Here is a 19,811-nt window from a genome sequence, read left to right as displayed (position 1 = left end):
GACGTTGTGCAGACCTTAATCTCGGCATGCTATGCGTTTCAAAAGGCGTTTAATTTTTGAACGATCGCAAGGGCAAAGGTTGAGCTTTCTAAAGTGACAGTATTTTGTGGCATTCTTTTGCTCTGTTCCTCTTTCCCGTAATGCACGTGCAACAACGTTTTGGACGTCTCAAGGACGAAACCACTGACAACATGGAACGTGGCACGTGCATGCATGTTGGACATATGTCACTGATCTCTGAGATTAAATGGTTATGTGTCTACACAAGTTTGATAAATTTAGATTAATTTTTTTTGTATGCACACTCTCTTGGTAGGTGTGTGATTGAGATAACCCATAATAGTAATGTCTCTTTGTTTATGGAGGAACGTGTTTCTGTCCGTGCCCAAAACTGGAGGAAGCATGGTCTCTTACCCAATGCCATCTGGAATGTCAGCATACCGGAGTATCCGTGTCTTCAATACCCCTGACAGTACGTTCTGACTTGTGTGTTGCAGCATGTGTGCGTGTGCGTGTGCGTGTGTGAGTGTACTCGTGTGTAGCGCCGCGTAGTATTTGATTGTGGTTTTGACTTTCAGGCGGATAAGGGTCGCAATGCATCCAAGCTTCTTGCACTGTAGAGCGGAGGGCATACATATGTGTAGGTGTCTGTGCATTTGTGCGTGAGTGCATGCATGCATGCTAATTTAACACTCATCAATATAGAAAAAATAAATATGATACTGATGGGGAAACGTTCGAGTAACTATGCAGAATGCTATACTTGGGAACAGTAACAGTTGTCTCCCTGACTGGCCTTGGGCCCCGATATCTGAGTGTAACAGGGTAGAATGGCAATGTTTCAGAGTGCACGGAAGGGTATTTTGGCGTCAACTGCCGGCAATCCTGTGGACACTGTATGGATGAAGTTGAGTGTGACAGATCAGATGGCCGATGTGCCTCTGGATGCGAGGCCGGATGGTTTGGCGTCAACTGTAGCCAAGGTAACATGTTTATTGAACAGTATCACCACTAGATATTACAGTGACTGGCGAGCTTGTACAGTAGCATTAAAATGTACATTCATGCGTTTGTATGCGTTTGTAAATGATTTTTGTAAACATCAGGAAACACATCGGCTTAACAAACCTTTCGCAACACTTGTCAGTGAGTGAATGTAGTTTGCCATCAGTAGAATCAGCAAAGTCTATGTTCCTGTTGCAAATAGTCCCATTACACACGTGTTACGAACGGTTATGGCTGTGCCACTGGTGAGCAGGTGTGAAATATTAAAACAGTTGATCAAACAAGCGTAACACTTTAGATACCAATGAGTACATTTAGCAGAAAACAATGTCATGCAAAGTTTTCATTTTGATGTCATTCCTGGTGAGCCTGGGAAAATGACAAAGTAGCCATCGATAAATGATGAATACTTGCAGTCTCTGTGAAGACAAAAGGACCTAGTCTCAGGAAATCAACCTGACATTTGTAATTCGTTTAGTAGAACGATAGATTATCAAATATATGTGTAATGCGGAGACTACGTTTCTGTTTCAGAGTGCCGGGATGGTTTTTTTGGTGTCAACTGCGACGATTCCTGTGGTCATTGTAGAGATGGAGCTTCTTGCAACAAAACGGATGGAAGATGTTCCTCAGGATGCGAGGCTGGTTGGTTTTGGTACAATTGTACTCAAGGTAAATATTGTAGTTTCCGATTCCAACGAAAAGGGATTCGGTCTAAGTTATTAACTGTAGTGGAGCTAAGCCCCCCTTTCAAAAAGGCTGAACCTGGCAGCAAAATACCAGGGACACGTGCTGAGGAAATGACTGCATACTCATGGAAAGTGAAAGTACAAGTGTTCCTTTATTTATTCTCAGAATTTCTCCAGTAGTGCAATACATACCTCGTGACGAAACCTTGAAAAGAAGAAAGGGACACTTGTACTTTCATGTGTTACTATATTCCTTTCAATCAGTGTATTTAACATTTCATGCATTTTCTATTCTTTCACCATAGTGGCTAGTAATGTACAGACATACCTCAGTGATGATTTCATAATGGTCCGTTTTGGATTGTTGATCGTGTGTGAAACGGATTTAAAATCTTACATTTAAAATCTTCTGTAAGAGTTCGTCAACGATTGGGTAATATCAAAACATATGATCTGTGTGTTTATACCCTGGGCTGTTGTTCACCGGATGTGACAGGCGAAACCTTGATGCGTCATGTTCCAACTCGAAACGTATTTAGTGTAATGCCATTTGGAAACGTTCCATCATTCAACAATCACAAATATCACCGTGTCATAGCTGAAGTATCGAAAACTCAAACATAACTATATCTCCCTGACTCCCCTCGGACTCGCGTATCTGAATGTAACAGGGTAGAATGGCAATGTTTCAGAGTGCACGGAAGGGTATTTTGGCGTCAACTGCCAGCAGTCCTGTGGACACTGTATGGATGAAGTTGAGTGTGACAGATCAGATGGCCGATGTGCCTCTGGATGCGAGGCCGGTTGGTTTGGCGTCAACTGTAGCCAAGGTAACATGTTTATTGAACGGTATCACCACTTCTAGATATTACAGTGACTGGCGAGCTTGTACAGTAGCATTAAAATGTACATTCATGCGTTTGTATGTCTAAATAAATGATTCTTGTAAACATCAGGAAACACATCGGTTCAAATGTCGAGAAGATAATGCTTTTAGTACAACTTGCTTATTAGCTTAACAAACCTTTCGCAACACTTGTCAGTGAGTTTGTCAACAGTAGAATCAGCAAAGTCTATGTTCCTGTTGCAAATAGTCCCATTACACACGTGTTACGAACGGTTATGGCTGTGCCACTGGAGAACAAGTCTGAGGTATTGAATTTGGAGTTTAAAGTGTTCATAATTGATGAATTCTTACTGCCGCCGAAAAGAGAAATCTACCTGAGATTCGTAGTTCGTTGAGTATAATACATACTCTTCAAGAAAGAAACCTGGCCTAGGAACAATTTGAATTTTAGGAAAATATTTGACACAAACCAACTCACGCTGAATACCAACATGTGCAGGAATAGTGGCCGGTGACAAAACGTTTTAAAAAGAAACGTTGAACAAAGACGTTTGTAGTGAATCATTAAAATTCACTCTACACGAAATGCACGTGAATCATGAATTTGTGTATCACCCCTATCTGAAACCCGTGCCTGTAGGCTTTTAAACGGTACTCCACATGCATTATTTTAAGCCACAATAGGCCAAGAGAATGCCAAGACCGACAGACGTTCAACGACACACCTCCATCAGCCGCTTACAAGGACTCTATTCTTTCTATTCTTTCACCATAGTGGCTAGTAATGTACAGACATACCTCAGCGATGATTTCAAAATGGTCCGTTTTGGATTGTTGATCGTGTGTGAAACGGATATAAAATCTTCGTGGGAAGGGACATGTATTTTGCATTCTGTAAGAGTTCGCCAGTGATTCGGTAATATCAAAACATATGATCTGTGTGTTTATACCGGCTGCTGTTCACCGGATGTGACACGCGAAAGCTTGATGCGTCATGTTCCATGTAATGCCCTTTAGAAACGTTCCATCATTCAACAATCACAAAGATCACCATGCCAAAGATGAAGCATGGAGAACTCAAACATAAATGTACCTCCAGGACTGGCCTCGGACCAGTGTAACAGGGTAGAATGGCAATGTTTCAGAATGCACGGAAGGGTATTTTGGCATCATTTGCCAGCAATCCTGTGGACTGAGTGAGACAGATCAGATGGCCGATGTGCCTCTGGATGCGAGGCCGGCTGGTTCGGCGTCAGCATCAGATCAAGAGAATGCCAAGACCGACAGAGGTTCAACGACACAACTCCATCTGTCGTTTACAAGGACATGCATCGCAGCATAGAGTGGTAATGAACCAGACAGACAGAACATCTCAAAACTATGGACTCAATACAACAATACTGGGAGTGTTGATGACAGACGCAAGTCAGGTCGACCTAGAGCTACCACCCAGGATCGCTACATCTGGTCTAGACATCTTCGTCTTCGCATCATCCACAACAGCTCACAACCCTGGAATGCGCCAAATCTCCGACCAGACAGTGCGCAGTCGGCTGTGGGAAGTCGGACCAGTTCCTCGTAACGTTTTGACAGAACGTCAACGGAGAATCTTGTCAGTATGACCATGCTCGACCTCACGATGCTAGCTCCTCCAGTAAAACAACGTTCAGGTGTGACCATGGCCTTCTCGATCACCCGATTTGTCCCCAATGAACATCTATGGGATACTCTTGATCTCAGACACTAGAAGAACTGCACACAACACGTCAGCAAACTATCCAAACAGCTGCTAACCTGTTATTGATGCTCGTAGTGGTTGTACTAGATACTGACATTTTACTCTGATCAAGTAGCTTTAATAGCCCGCTATGGTTTTACCTAACACGTTCTGGATATTCATCTTTGGAAGTGTGTAAAGAAATGATTTTACTGTAATTGAACAATGATATAATGTTTGAATCAGTTATATGTAAATAAACTCCAAAACTGCATGTCAAGTTTCTTTTTTTATGGCATAAGGACCTAGCCTCAGACAATCAACCTGACATTTGTAGTTTGTTTAGCAGAATGCAAAATTATCAAATATATGTGTAATGTGGAGACTACGTTTTTGTTTCAGAGTGCCGGGATGGTTTTTTTGGTGTCAATTGCGACGATTCCTGTGGTCATTGTAGAGATGGAGCTTCTTGCAACAAAACGGATGGAGGATGTTCCTCAGGATGCGAGGCTGGATGGTTTGGATACAACTGTACTCAAGGTGAGTGAGTGAGTTTAGTTTTTCCCCGCACTCAGCAATACTCCAGCTATATGGTTCAATAGCATGATCATCGATCTGCGCAACTGGGAAGCAATGACATGTGTCAACAAAGTCGGTGAGCCTGACCCTCCGATTCCATTAGTAGTCTTTTACGACAAGCATAGTCGACTTTTATGGCAAGCATGGGTTGCTGAAGACCTATTCTACCCCGGACCTTAATGGGTCTCCAAGGTAAATGGTTCAGTTTAGTTTTTTATTTCACAGAAATGGATTTGGGCTAAATTATAAACTGCTTTTGGGATTAAGCCGGAGATAAGCTCACTCGGTGTATCATCTAAGCTGAAGTTTGCAGGGCCAGGGCTACATACATACATTTATATATTTCCTAATTTTTCACCAAAGAGGCTTGTAATTTACGTACACACCTCAGTGATGATTTCATGATGATCCAGTCTTGTACCCCGTGTGGAACGAATACAGAATCATCACAGGAAGGCAAATGTATTTGACTTTCTGGTAGCGTTCATACATGATTCGGTATTAAAGCATAACATCTGTCGTTCAAAATACACATGATACTGTGCATAATGGCGTGCAGTAACACACTGGGTTGGTGTTCGCAGGCTGTGACGGAGGAGAGTGTGATGCGCCATGCGCCAACTGTAGCCAAGCCCAGGACTGTGTTACTGGGAGGTGTTCAAGTGCCGTCACCGCAGGTACCTAACTCGTCCATGAAATTGGAATCCGTATTAGCTGAAATTTCACTAGTCACCAGTGAGACGTATTCATTCCCCTACATGCGCACAAGCCTTCTTCCGGTGTTACCCACCGCGATATTGCAGGAGTAATACCACGCGCACTGAAATGACATTCCACGCCTCTTGGACTTAAATTTAATTGGTATGCACCTGGGTACTGTTTAAATTCAATTTTAGTCAACAATACTCACACGGCTTGTCTAAAAAGTCGCCGTTTGCTTGTTGCCTAAAATCATACTGAGCAAATGTATCCGCCACTCATTACTTCCTTAGCATTGTGTGTTTTCCCAGGTTACAACTCTATACCCATTGTGGCTGGTGTTTGTGGAGCTGTAGGTGGCGTGTTCGTGTTGGCTGTCATTATATTCCTCACCAGAAGGTAAGCGACTATAGCGGGATATTGCATCTCACAGTTATAGAAACACCAATAACATATCTTCCTCAACCCAAGTAAAATCACCTTTGTCACAATTCCATGTATTTCTGTGTATTTCAACCCCAGGCACCGTGGTGGCCTTCTCCAGCCTCCGGGACAAGGGGCTCATACAGTGGTGTACAAGATCATGGAGGACATCCAAGACCCAAATACCTCCGACCAACTGATATCCATTTGATACAAGCTGCGGCAAAGATGTGATAATGCGTTTATATGCAGCAGCTCAGACATGTCAGGACAGGTTCAACTTTTATTTAACACAAAAACGGAGTTATGTACTTTCAGAACCAGACATGCGCTCTACTGGAACACATTGATGCCTACAATAACAGGTGTTACTGACAAAAGTCTTGGCATACAGATTTAATGATTTTAATGACATTGTAAAGTAATTTTGGACATGTGTATCAAGAGACCCTACGTCTATCTTCCTTGTCACTACAATCTATATTTGGTGAACCCATACGAGGTTTTTCACAGTGAAGGGGAGACAACTTCGTTTGAGTTTTGCTACAAGGAGCACAACGTGTCGAGCTGTACAGTATTGCTGGTTATGTTCAACAACGCTGGTAGATGCACACATGGACATCCCAGGATCATCTCTAACAGTAATCATTGTTCGCTCCTTTTGTCCAGCCTCTACTTTGGAAAGAAACTTTGAATTGTTGGGACTTTTCGATTCAACCATATTCTGAAAATGTACATGGAAACATCAATGTTTAAATGTGTTATTTCAAAAATGAATCATTTCGTATACCTACTATTTCGCCGTATACCTACTATTTCGAGAGTCTTGATAGCTTTATATAAATATTACTTGTTTTATAGTGCTTGCCACCCCATCTGATTCATTGATGTGACAACAAGCATTTTGTTCTTTGTCACCGATAATCCAAGAAATGTCGGTCTGGTAAAGCATGAAGAAAATGAATTGTGTGCTTCTATGACACAAGTGACAAGCTTGACCTCCCATGATTTGTACATAAGTTAGGCGTGCAAGTGAATCCCAATGCAAGAGGAAGACAAGGCCGACTACAACCACAAGACAATACATGTATACAGGATATAGGACAGTCTAGGGTATGGTCAACAAATCCTTGCACCTGAACAACCTCCTCCTCGTCTGTGGTTTCATAATCATCAACTATGTCCTCCTTAAGCTTCAAGAAAAATAATACTATTCGATCCAGTGGAAACAGATAACACCTTCAGTCGTTATGATTACAGTGATGACAATCGACAATCACTCATCAAAACTGAAATTATGGGTCGTTCAGATTTTGAATATAACGAATTATTGTCTCATGTAAATCATAAACATATGTGTCATAATAATATATAATGGCAATTCATATCATTGCATCCTGCATAACACACACATTCACCAATACAAACATAAAATATGTAAACAATGCGATGGACATGGCCATGGACACACGTCAACTTCTGGCCATGGGGCAATCAAATGTGTGACTGTCTGTAAATGTAACGCTCTACCGATGGCAGCACACCAACTGTCCGTATGTCTGTATATGGAACTAAACGTCTACTTCTGTCTATGTGGCTACCAGCTGTCTGTCTGTATGTCTGAACATGGAATCAGGCAGTGAGTTCAATCAGGAAGATCATAAACGTGATGACAGACACAGACGCATACAGGATGAGGAAGAATCGGTCTAGGATCAGAGCGATAGTGAGCCAGTCCTGGTACTCCACGGATTCATTTGCTTCCTTTTCAGCATTCAGGTATTTCAGCAGGCGATTCAAACTTTTCGAGATCCTGTCAAATGAATGTAAGAGGACCCCGAACTCTTCAGAGGAAACCGACGAAACTGGCATGTCAGTGTCTGTTGGCGGCGACGACTCTCCAACACTTCGTGTTTGGTTTAGAGCATCCTGGTAAAACAAACTGTCACACTCAGATCACGGGTAAAAAGTCTAAATCATTAAACGATATGTACTCTGAAAATCAGTTTAGAATGGTTTGGGGGCACGTATTTGGCACATTAAGCAAATCAGTCACATTGCAGAAAAAAATAAATGAAAATAAAGAGAAAAATATGTCGTGTATGCTTCCCTACTGAGAGTGTAATTACCTATTACCAAGTATATGATACTAAACTATATGATACAGTATATGGTACTAACTAATATGATACAGAAGTAACCCCATCATAGGACTCATCAATACAGAGAGTCACCTCTCATGTATATTGCACGATTCCGACTATATTAAAATGTGCATGTCTTCAAGAATCATTATCAGTTAATGATGATCACAGGTATTCGCGAAAACATGAACATTCTGATTTCGTTGGAAATATCATTATATCATCCATTACAAATGATCCTTACTTGACATACAAGGGAATACCTTGTTTGGACTTACGAAGTCTCTGCCAAAGGTGGACAGAATAGGACCAATAACCATCATCACTAAGTGTTGTTCAAACGCTGACCAATAGCAATTATTCGAGGCCTCATAAACATCAGAAACACAAGAGCGTATAATCAAGTCGGAATAGGGACCCGCGTGAGACATGACCTTAGTCACTTTTGCTTCATCTTTTCACGTCCACAATAATCCTTTCTGAAAGCTTTAATAGGGATTTGGATGTTTCAATACTTAAGAAATGATTCGATGCCTATTTGTGTAAGGTGATAAGACAAAAAGCACAGACAGCATGTCGACGATTCAAGAGCTACTTACATGTGCATGTTCCCTGAGAATGTGCGGTCGTTTCACCCGTAGTAAGCGGCCCAGCTTGTTGATAAGGAGAGACCTTGCCAGAGAGGGAACCTTCCAGCCCTGCTCCCCCTTCAGGTGGACCCTCAGTACAACCACAGCCAGCACACACGAGGCACTCGCTAGCAGCATGATCAGAACAAGGTAGATACCTGAAATAGTCAAACTGTACATCGCACTTAAAGGGAACAAATGTGAGTGAGTAAATGTCGTTTTACGTCTCATTACTCCAGTTATGTCACGGCGACCTGTAAACATTGGAGGAGTCACCGAGCCTGGAGATAAGTATCGCCTTGATGACCAGCACGAATATTTCAAAAGATAATTTGAAAAATTTATCGCAGCAATGATCGATTATCTCACCTATGTCTAGTAACATGATCACTGGGAATGGTGTTGTTAAACAAGCTTCCAGATGACATGCCTGATAGTTTAAAGTCAGTGGCCATTAAAATGTCTTTATTTAAAGGTATGAGTCATGGAAAGAAGACTTAGAAAGATATTCAAGTAGACTTACACATAAGTGGCAATGGTTTGGAGTTTGGTGGAAGCGTGTCAAGTGTGAGAAACTGGAACACCGTCAGGGACAGCAGCAGGGTGACCTCCAGCCCGACCTTCTCTCCAGAAGCAGGGGGCAGGAAGAAGCCAAGGATCGACATACTACAGATGAGGAAGCACGGGAAGAAGAACGTTACCATGAAGAAGGCTGGTCGTCTTTGTAGAGACACAGTGTAGGTTACGGTGCTATAGCTTAAACCATTGAATACATACGGCATCGTCACTGCACCGATCCCTGTCAGATGCCATTCGGCATTCTCTTGGTAGAAGGAAGTGTCACCTTTCATGTCGCCATTCAGAACAACTACCGAGTCATCATACACCCACAAGCCGAACTGAAGAGGACAGTCCTGTTTGTCAAAGGGGAAGTAGGTGGCATCGACCTCGCAAATACTGCTGAGGACAGTGGGGAACTTCTGTGACACGTGGCCATCATTGCCGACCGCCAACTTATGGAACTTCCTCTCAGACATAGCTATGTTGGATCCAAAGGCAGTGCTGGAATACCGAGAAAACACATTTTTGGAAACAGCCAGACGGAGAGGTTTGTCCAGCATTATGGATCATACTCCCAATCGATACAAATAACATAACACAAATTAACATTTACATACCATATGAACTACAATTATTAAAGAAAGTAAGATAGGCATGTATAAGAAATGGAAATTTCGCTACATTTAAATAAGAAGTAGAACTGTGCAGGGAAAAATGATGACGAAACTGCAATAAGAGATGCAATGACAACACAATATGTGAAATACTTGACTCACTCTATGATAACACTGATAACATCGAATCTGTCAAGGTAAACATTCGAACAATAAATCATATTCTTTCTGTAAAGATGTCAAAGAACGTCTGACGACTCATCCTTCAAAGTTGTTTAGGGTATCTGACATTAGGTATCTGACAGTAGGTATCTGACATTCATGGGCTCAGAAAAACTTTGTAAACGTTTCATGTCGGACATATGGAGACATTTTCCAAATGTAAAATGACAAAATGACATTGATGATGCAATTCCCGAACTTGAATCATGGGTTCCCGTGTTGTTTAGGCGAACAGCTGACTAGCGGTTTTATTTGTTTAAGACGGGTGCCCGCGTTGGGACAGGATACGTACACTTTCGCGTACAATTCGTATCATCACTATTGTATAGTGATTCATAAAAGCATGCACATACTCCAAGTGCACATGCCCAACTATACATGCCCACGATATAGTCCAACTGTACATGCCCATGATATAGTCCAACCGCACAAGGTATAGTCCCACTGTACATGCCCATGATATAGTCCAAGTATACATGTTTATGATATAGTCCCAATGTACATGCCCATGATGTAGTCCAACTATATATGTCTATGATATAGTCCTACTGTATATGCTCATGATATTGTCCCACTGTACATGACCATGACATAGTCAAACAGTACATGTCGAAGATATAGTTCCACTGTACATGCCCATGATATAGTACAAGTATACACGTTTATGATATAGTCCAAATGTACATGCCCATGATATTGTCCAAGTGTACATGCCCAGGATATAGTCCAAGTGTACATGACCATGACATAGTTCCAGTGTACATGCCCATGACATAGTCCCACATTACATGCCATGATAGAGTCCAAGTGTACATGCCCATGATATAGTCCCACTCTACATGCCCATCATATAGTCCAAGTGTACATGCCCGTGATTTAGTTCAAGTGTGCATGCCCAAAATATAGTCCAAGTGTACATGTCCATGATATAGTCAAAGTGTACATGCCCATGACATAGTTCCACTGTACATGCCCATGATAAAGTCCCACTGTACATGCCCAAGATATACTCCAAGTGTACATGTCCATGACATAGTTCCACTGTACATGCCCATGATATTGTCCAAGTCCACACGCCCATGATATTCTCCAAGTGTACATGCCCATGATGTAGTCCAAGTGTACATGCCCATGATATTGTCCCACTGTACATGCCCATGATTTTGTCCACGTGCACATGCCCATGACATAGTCCAACTGTACATGCACATCATATGGTCCAAGTGTACATGCCCATGATACAGTCCCACTGTACATGCCCAAGAGATACTTCAAGTGTACATGCCCATGACATAGTCCCACTGTACATGCCCATGATATTGTCGAAGTATACATGCCCATGATATAGTCCCACAGTACATGCCCATGACACTGTCCAAGTGTGCATGCCCATGATGTTGTCAAACTGTACATGTCCATGATGTAGTCCAAGTGTACATGCCCATGATTTAGTCCCATTGTACATGTCCATGATGTTGTCCAACTGTACATGCCCATGATATTGTCCCAGTGTACATGCCCATGATATTGTCCAAGTGTACATGCCCATGATATTGTCCAAGTGTACATGCCCATGACATAGTCCAACTGTACATGCCCATGATATAGTCACGCTGTACATGTCCATGATACAGTCCAAGTGTACATGCCCATCATGTTGTCCAACTGTACATGCTCATGATATAGCCCAACTGTACATGCCCATGACATAGTTGAACTGTATATAACCATGATATAGTCCCACTGTACATGCCCATGATATAGTCCAAGTGTACATGCCCATGACATAGTCCAAGTGTACATGCCCATGACACAGTTCAAGTGTACATGCCCATGATATTGTGGAAGTATACATACAGTCCCACTCTACATGACCATGATATGGTACAAGTGTACATGCCCATGACATAGTCCAAGTGTGCATGCCCATGATATAGTCCCACTGTACATGGCCATGATACAGTCCAAGTGTACATGCCCATGATACAGTCCAAGTGTACATGCCCATGATGTTGTCGAAGTATACATGCCCATGATATTGCCGAAGTATACATGCCCATGATGTTGTCCAAGTGTGCATGCCCATGACATAGTCAAACTGTACATGTCCATGATATAGTGCAAGTGTACATGCCCATGATATAGTCCCACTGTACATGCCCATGATGTAGTCCAACTGTACATGCCCATGATATAGTCGCACTGTACATGCCCATGATACAGTACAAGTGTACATGCCCATGATTATGTTCAAGTGTACATGCCCATGATGTAGTTAAGTGTGCATGCCCATGATATGGTCCCACTGTACATGTCCATGATATCGTCCAAGTGTACATGCCCATGACATAGTTCAAGTGTACATGCCCATGATATTGTCCCACTGTAAATGCCCATGATTTTGTCCAAGTGTACATGCCCATGTTGTAGTCCCACTGTACATGCCCATGATACTGTCCCACTGTACATGTCCATGATAAAGTCCCACTGTACATGCCCATGATACTGTCCAAGTGTACATGCCAATGATATTGTCCAAGTGTACATGCCCATGATATAGTCCCACTGTACATGCCCATGATATAGTCAAACTGTACATGCCCATGATATAGTCCAAGTGTACATGCCCATGATATAGTCCCACTGTACATGCCCATGATATAGTCCAACTGTACATGCCTATGATATAGTCCAACTGTACATGCCCATGATATACTCCAAGTGTACATGCCCATGATATAGTCCCACTGTACATGCCCTTGATGTAGTCCAAGTGTACATGCCCATGATGTAGTCCAAGTGTACATGTCCATGATTTTGTCCCACTGTACATGCCCATGATATTGTCCAACTGTACATGCCCATGATATAGTCCCACTGTATATGCCCATGATATATTCCAAGTTTACATGCCCATGACATAGTTCCACTGTACATGCCCATGACATAGTCCCACTGTACATGTCCCTGATATAGTCCCACTGTACATGTCCATGATATAGTCCTACTGTACATGTCCATGATGTTGTGCAAGTGTACATGCCCATGACATCGTCGAAGTGTGCATGCCCATGATGTAGTTCAAGTGTACATGCCCATGATATAGTCCCACTGTACATGCCCATGATATTGTCCAAGTGTACATGCCCATGATATTGTCCCACTGTACATGCCCATAATAGAGTCTCACTGTACATGCCCATGATATAGTCAAACTGTACATGCCCATCATATAGTTCAAGTGTGCATGGCCATGACATAGTCCCACTGTACATACCCATGATATAGTCCAACTGTACATGCCCATGATATAGTCCCACTGCACATGGAAATGATACAGTCCAAGTGTACATACCCATGATATTGTGCAAGTGTACATGCCCATGATATAGTCCAACTGTACATGCCCATGATGTTGTCCAAGTGTACACGCCCATGATTTTGTCCAAGTGTACATGCCCATGAGATAGTCCAAGTGTACATGCCCATGATGTTGTCCCACTGTACATGCCCATGAGGTTGTCCAAGTGTACATGCCCATGATATTGTCCAAGTGTGCATGCCCATGATATAGTCAAACTGTACATGCCCATGATAAAGTCAAACTGTACATGCCCATGATATAGGCAAACTGTACATGCCCATAATATAGTTCATGTGTACATGCCCATGATATAGTCCAACTGTACATGCGTATGATATAGTCCAACTGTACATGCCCATGATGTAGTCCCACTGGACATGCCCATGATATAGTCCCGCTGTACATGCCCATCATAGAGTCCAAGTGTACATGCCCATGATATTGTACAAGTGTACATGCCCATGATGTTGTCCAAGTGTACACGCCCATGATTTTGTCCAAGTGTACATGCCCATGAGATAGTCCAAGTGTACATGCCCATGATATTGTCCCACTGTACATGCCCATGATATTGTCCACGTGTACATGCTCATGATATAGTCCATCTGTACATGCACATCATATGGTCCAAGTGTACATGCCCATGACATAGTCCAAGTGTACATGCCCATGATATAGTCCAAGTGTACATGCCCATGATGTTGTCCCACTGTACATGCCCATGATATTGTCCAAGTGTACATGCCCATGATATAGTCGAATTGTGCATGCCCATGATATAGTCAAACTGTACATGCCCATGATATAGTCAAACTGTACATGCCCATGATATAGGCAAACTGTACATGCCCATGATATAGTTCAAGTGTACATGCCCATGATATAGTCCAACTGTACATGCCCATGATATAGTCAAACTGTACATGCGTATGATATAGTCCAAGTGTACATGCCCATGATATAGTCCCACTGGACATGCCCATGATATAGTCCCGCTGTACATGCCCATTATAGAGTCCAAGTGTACATGCCCATGATATTGTACAAGTGTATATGCCCATGATTTTGTCCAAGTGTACATGCCCATGAGATAGTCCAACTGTACATGAACATGATATTGTCCAAGTGTACACGCCTATGATGTAGTCCAAGTGTGCATGCCCATGATATAGTCCAAGTGTACATGCCCATGACATAGTTCCACAGTACATGCCCATGATATAGTCCCACTGTCCATGCACATGATATAGTTCAAGTGTACATGCCCATGACATAGTTCCACAGTACATGCCCATGATGTAGTCCCACTGTCCATGCACATGATGTAGTCCAAGTGTACATGCCCATGATATAGTCCCAGTGTCCATGCCCATGAGATAGTCCCACTGTACATGCCCATGAGATAGTCCAAGTATACATGCCCATGATATAGTCCCACTGTACATGTCCATGATCTAGTCCCACTGTACATGCCCATGATGTTGTGCAAGTGTACATGCCCATGATGTAGTCCCACTGTACATGCCCATGATATAGTCCTAGTGTACATGCCCATGACATAGTCCCACTGTACATGCCCATGATATTGTCCAAGTGTACATACCCATGAGATAGTCCAAGTATACATGCCCATGATGTAGTCCCACTGTACATGTCCATGATCTAGTCCCACTGTACATGCCCATGATCGATGTTGTGGAAGTGTACATGCCCATGATATAGTCCCACTGTACATGCCCATGATATAGCCCTAGTGTACATGCCCATGACATAGTCCCACTGTACATACCCATGATATTGTCCAAGTGTACATACCCATGATATAGTCCAAGTGTTCATGCCCATGATATAGTCCAAGTATACATGGCCATGATATTGTCCAAGTATACATGTTTATTATATAGTCCTACTATACATGGTAATGACATATGTTTTATTGAAAATACATAATATGAATAAGGAGAGGACCTTCCCGCATCCATGTTTGGAACCTAACCATAGAACTGAGACAAACTGGCACACAACTTACTCGTCGTACAGCGTGACATCCGGGGTCCAGATGCGGTCGAAGGGAACGTAGACGGTCCCCGTGCCATTTGTGTCGCTCACGTTCCACACCAGTCGACAATCAGTCCAGTTCTACGACGAGAGAAGCTGACACAGTCGTCAGAAGTTCAAATGACTGATTCCACAATCATGTTAAAAACACTTTCAACAGCTATGTATTTTAATGGTGATATGGACAAAGACAGAGAGATTTTTGTCTTTGTAGATGTGCCATGTCCATTATAACAGTCAATGACATTATCTAAAGAATGTTACCGAAATTCCGTATTATTTCAGCCTTTTAGCGACTATTAGACATGTATACATGTATAAAGGTACACTTTGCCTGTTCGTTTATTCTTTGAGTTTAATAGCAAAGCGAGAAGACAGAGGAAGATGCATCCTCAAAAGATGACATACAGAATTTTATCTAAAGGAAGTGTGAAGTGAACTGATAACCACCACCCTTTCCTTACTATGCATTTGTCTTCCTCAAACCAGAAGCATTTATCTTGTTTCGATTGACATTTGTGTGTCGTCATGACTGACGACGGGTCATGGCTGATACCGGCAATATACATGTAGCTCAGTTCAGTCTGACAAGATGGCTTTGACGTAAATGTGTTGATGTAAACTTAAATGGTGGTCCTGGCACCGATTTCTTGAAACAAAATTCAAGTTTTACTCAAATATCAGACTGAGTTTGACGATTTGAAACAGCTAAATTTTAACTCAGCTTCATTTTTAAAATACAAAAGCCCAAACAACTTAAGTAATCTATCCACCAAACTCAAAGTGTCCACTATGTTTGAGTATTATAGTAATTTAAGTTCATCCAGTGAAATGTATTTTCTCAAATTTGAGTAAAAAATCTAAATTAAGTGAAAACTCACACTTATGTTTGTTTCGAGAAATCGGGGCCCGAGTCATTAGACCCGTGACATTTCACTGTGTATTTTAAAACATGTAACTGATTCGTCGACACACCAAAATCATTAGTAATGTCATGTCTGCCGTAACACCGATGTGGCTGGTAATTCATCAAGGTCGTAATATATCATTTGCTATCACAAATGTGTCACTGCCATGCACATATATAGGTGAAAAAAAGACGATAACAATGGTAACACTTGCTGCAGACTCACGGACGCTTTGCATAAGCATTACACTTGTTAAATGATTTCCTTCATCAACAACACGGCAGATAATATAACCCAGGCTGATCGTGACAGGAGTGACATGTTACAGGAGTGACAAGCCCACCTACCCGTCCCATTACTCCTACCGTCCAACAACCCGTTCCACTACTCTATGAGTTAAGCCCAGCCCAACTACCCGTTCCACTACACTGAGTTAGCCGAACCCTATCTACCCGCCCCACTATTGTATGAGTTATCTCAGCCCAACTAACCGCCCCACTACTCTGTGAGTTAGCCGAGCCCAACCACTCGTCCAACTACTCTGTGAGTTAGTCCAGCTACCCGCCCCACTTCTCTATGAGTAATAACCATTTCGTGTCTTGTCCGTGAGTGCTATCGTTATTCCTGTCTCGCGATATTGCTATATCGTGTTGCGATCCTTGTGATTCGCAACGATACCATTTGACCTGTGGCCAGTATGCGGAACCGCCTGATTCTGTATACACATGGTAAACGCCCTCAGAGAATGATAAATTGCTGTGTGGTTTTCAAAGCATTGTCGGGAAATGCAAATATCTATTATAACTCTCAACATAACTTGAAAAATACACATTCTGTAATTTACAGTCGGGAAACAAACTGACTAAACAAATACTCACAAGACGCATCCAGACGTTGGTGCTCAATATCTGTTTGGTCTCGCTCTGTAACAGATATACACACAGTATTACCATAACTACCGTGTATCTGACAAGAAAGTGTCCACACGAACTGCTAATTTTATCAAATATATCAGTGTAGAAAGGAAGATAATAAATGTTACGAGGCAGGATGTTCATGAATAACCCAGGATCCACAGAAAAGGTTGTTTAACAAACTATCATCATTATGAACATGATGTGTAGTGGAGCAGCGGGGCTCACGGCAGCAACGGGGATGGATAGGTGCGGAAGGGGGGCGTCTCAAAATCTATTTTGAATGATCTGCCACTTTGTCATCTGTGGCATTACAGGCAAAGCTGATGGAAATAACAAGCCACGGAAGCACTTTTCATATACCTACCGATGGCATACACTTTAATTATCAACTTTCTGCCTATACTGTGAACTTCATCTCGTCTACAGCACACGGCGATTATCACCAAATGCCCGAGCGTCAGATGTACGTTTCTGATAAATGAAAAGGTGTTTGGGTAAAGATTATGAACATCTTGCCTCTTAACATTTATTAACTACCTTTCTAAACTGATAGTTAGCAATTCATGGGAACATTTTCTAGCCAAACAGACTTTATGTTATATGGAGTGACTGACAGGACAAACAGACATATTGAAGTAGTATGTCATTGATGTGCAAGTATACTGGCATCAAATCACTTGTTCAGCCTGACCCGGACCGGGGTCTTATAATACAATAACAGCAAATGTCCCAGCAAAGATCACTGGCATAAGTCGTTGCGTCGTTACGTCGCTCACTATTCCGTGACGTACAAACCTACCAGACTGACGACTTGTCTGAGCGCTATACCCAGGTGTATCTCCACAGGTGTGTCACAGGGAGGGTGGATATCCTTCTGGTAGGATCCCAACAGGGTGTCCAGGATGTCACAGGGAGAACTTCCACCTGAATTACACAGTGATTAAACACATATTCTCCACATGCGCACGGGAGTATATGGTATATGAGAGAAAGAGAGAGAGAGAGAGGTGAGAGGTGAGAGAGAGGAGATAGTGAGGTGATGTAGAGAGGAGGAGAGACAGTGAAGTGATGTGAAAATTAGGAGACAGTGAGGTGATGAAGAGAGGAGGAGATGGTGAGGTGATGAAGAGAGGAGAAGACAGTGGGGTGATGTAGAGAGAAGGGGCAGACAGTAGGGTGATGCAGAAAGGAGGCGATAGTGAGGTGATGTAGAGAGGAGGGTCAGATAGTGAGACAATGTAGAGTCAAGGGTGAGACAGTGAGGTGATGTAAAGAGGAGGAGACAGTGAGGTGATGTAGAGAGGAGGATCAGATAGTGAAGTGATGTTGAGACAAGGATGAGACAATGAGATGATGTAGAGAGGAGACAGTGATGTGATGTAGAAAGGAGACAGGTGATGTAGAGACGAGGGTGAGATAGTGAGTAGATGTAGAGAGGAGACAACGAGGTGATGCAGAGAGGAGGAGACAGTGAGGTGATGTAGAGAGGGGGAGGGACGGTTAGGTGATGCAGAGAGGAGGAGAGACAGTCAGGTGATGTAGCGAGGAGGAGAAGGCAGTGAGGTGATCTAGAGAGGAGTTACAGTGAGGTAATGTAGAGAGGAGGGACAGTGAGGTGATGTAGGGAGGAGGAGAAGACAGTGAGGTGATGTAGAGAGGAGGGGGAGGCGGTGAGGTGATGTAGAGAGGAGGAGAAGACAGTGAGGTGGTGTAGGGAGGAGGGACAGTGAGGTGATGTAGAGAGGAGGGACAAACAGTGAGGTGATGTAGAGAGGAGATGATAGTGAGGTGATGCAGAGGAGGATCAGATAGTCAGGTGATGTGGAGACAATGATGAGATAGCGGGGTGATGTAGAGAGAAGGCGACAGTGAGGTGATGTAGAGAGGAGATGATAGTGAGGTGATGTAGAGACAAGGATGTGATAACGGAGTGATGTAGAGAGGAGACAGTGAGGTGATGCAGAGAGGAGGAGACAGTGAAGTGATGTAAAGAGAAGGGGGAACTAATGAGGTGATGTACAAGGGAATATACAGCGTCGACGTGTGAAAATAACAAGTAGGAGCCACAAGAGTACCACCATGGTGAAACCCATGACCAACATGACTGATTCAGACCAGTCAAGAAACATCTGCTACGATTTATCGAACAATCACGAACTGTGTCCAGCGACGATGTGAAACAATGACACTGGTGTGAATTCTACCTGAGCCTATACAGAGCTGTGAACGAGAAGTCCAGAAAAGGATCTGACGGGGTTTCATAGTACATACTTACATTGTTGGCAGAGAACAACCCTGAACAACACAGCCAGCCATATGCAGTACACCTGAGACATGCTTCAACACTTGGATGGCCATATACAATACAGCTGTAAAAGCTGTTGCTATACCTGGAAGTCAGGTTGTATCGTCACGACATTTCCCCAGGGCCAGTT

At 42.7% G+C, this 19,811-nt stretch overlaps 2 protein-coding genes across 3 annotated transcripts in view; one reads left to right on the top strand and one right to left on the bottom strand.

The window, feature by feature from the left end:
• LOC137278655 (pro-epidermal growth factor-like) overlaps positions 1–6,825 on the top strand; it is a 24,676-nt gene extending 17,851 nt beyond the window's left edge. The window contains exons 6-13 of one of the 2 annotated variants that reach the window (XM_067811155.1): positions 366–472; positions 846–983; positions 1,540–1,677; positions 2,387–2,524; positions 4,661–4,798; positions 5,422–5,514; positions 5,848–5,935; positions 6,059–6,825. In XM_067811155.1, the coding sequence (XP_067667256.1) occupies positions 366–472; positions 846–983; positions 1,540–1,677; positions 2,387–2,524; positions 4,661–4,798; positions 5,422–5,514; positions 5,848–5,935; positions 6,059–6,170 (952 nt within the window). In that variant the 3' untranslated portion in view covers positions 6,171–6,825. The remainder of the gene's footprint in view (positions 1–365; positions 473–845; positions 984–1,539; positions 1,678–2,386; positions 2,525–4,660; positions 4,799–5,421; positions 5,515–5,847; positions 5,936–6,058) is intronic. The other variant, XM_067811154.1, reaches the window with a different exon arrangement.
• Positions 6,229–19,811, bottom strand: LOC137278656 (neuronal acetylcholine receptor subunit alpha-10-like). The gene is made up of 7 exons (XM_067811158.1): positions 19,652–19,811; positions 18,176–18,300; positions 17,338–17,382; positions 15,523–15,632; positions 9,256–9,794; positions 8,703–8,890; positions 6,229–7,888 (listed from the first exon to the last, which is right to left on the bottom strand). The coding sequence occupies exons 1-7, from the start codon at positions 19,710–19,712 to the stop codon at positions 7,592–7,594; spliced, it is 1,365 nt and encodes a 454-aa protein (XP_067667259.1). The 5' UTR covers positions 19,713–19,811; the 3' UTR covers positions 6,229–7,591.

Source organism: Haliotis asinina, chromosome 3 (genome assembly GCF_037392515.1).
Source record: "Haliotis asinina isolate JCU_RB_2024 chromosome 3, JCU_Hal_asi_v2, whole genome shotgun sequence".
NCBI lineage: Eukaryota > Metazoa > Mollusca > Gastropoda > Lepetellida > Haliotidae > Haliotis > Haliotis asinina.
This window is presented reverse-complemented; position numbering and strand designations above follow the sequence as displayed.

Bases quoted from the DNA above. Each gene is read 5' to 3' on its own strand.
- LOC137278656 (XM_067811158.1), bottom strand. From the start codon at position 19,712: ATGTCTCAGGTGTACTGCATATGGCTGGCTGTGTTGTTCAGGGTTGTT. The intron at 17,383-18,175 runs GTAGGTTTGTAC...TATCTGTTACAG, and splicing joins TCAGACAAGTCGTCAGTCTG to AGCGAGACCAAACAGATATT. The intron at 15,633-17,337 runs GTGAGTATTTGT...CTCTCGTCGTAG, and splicing joins CCAACGTCTGGATGCGTCTT to AACTGGACTGATTGTCGACT.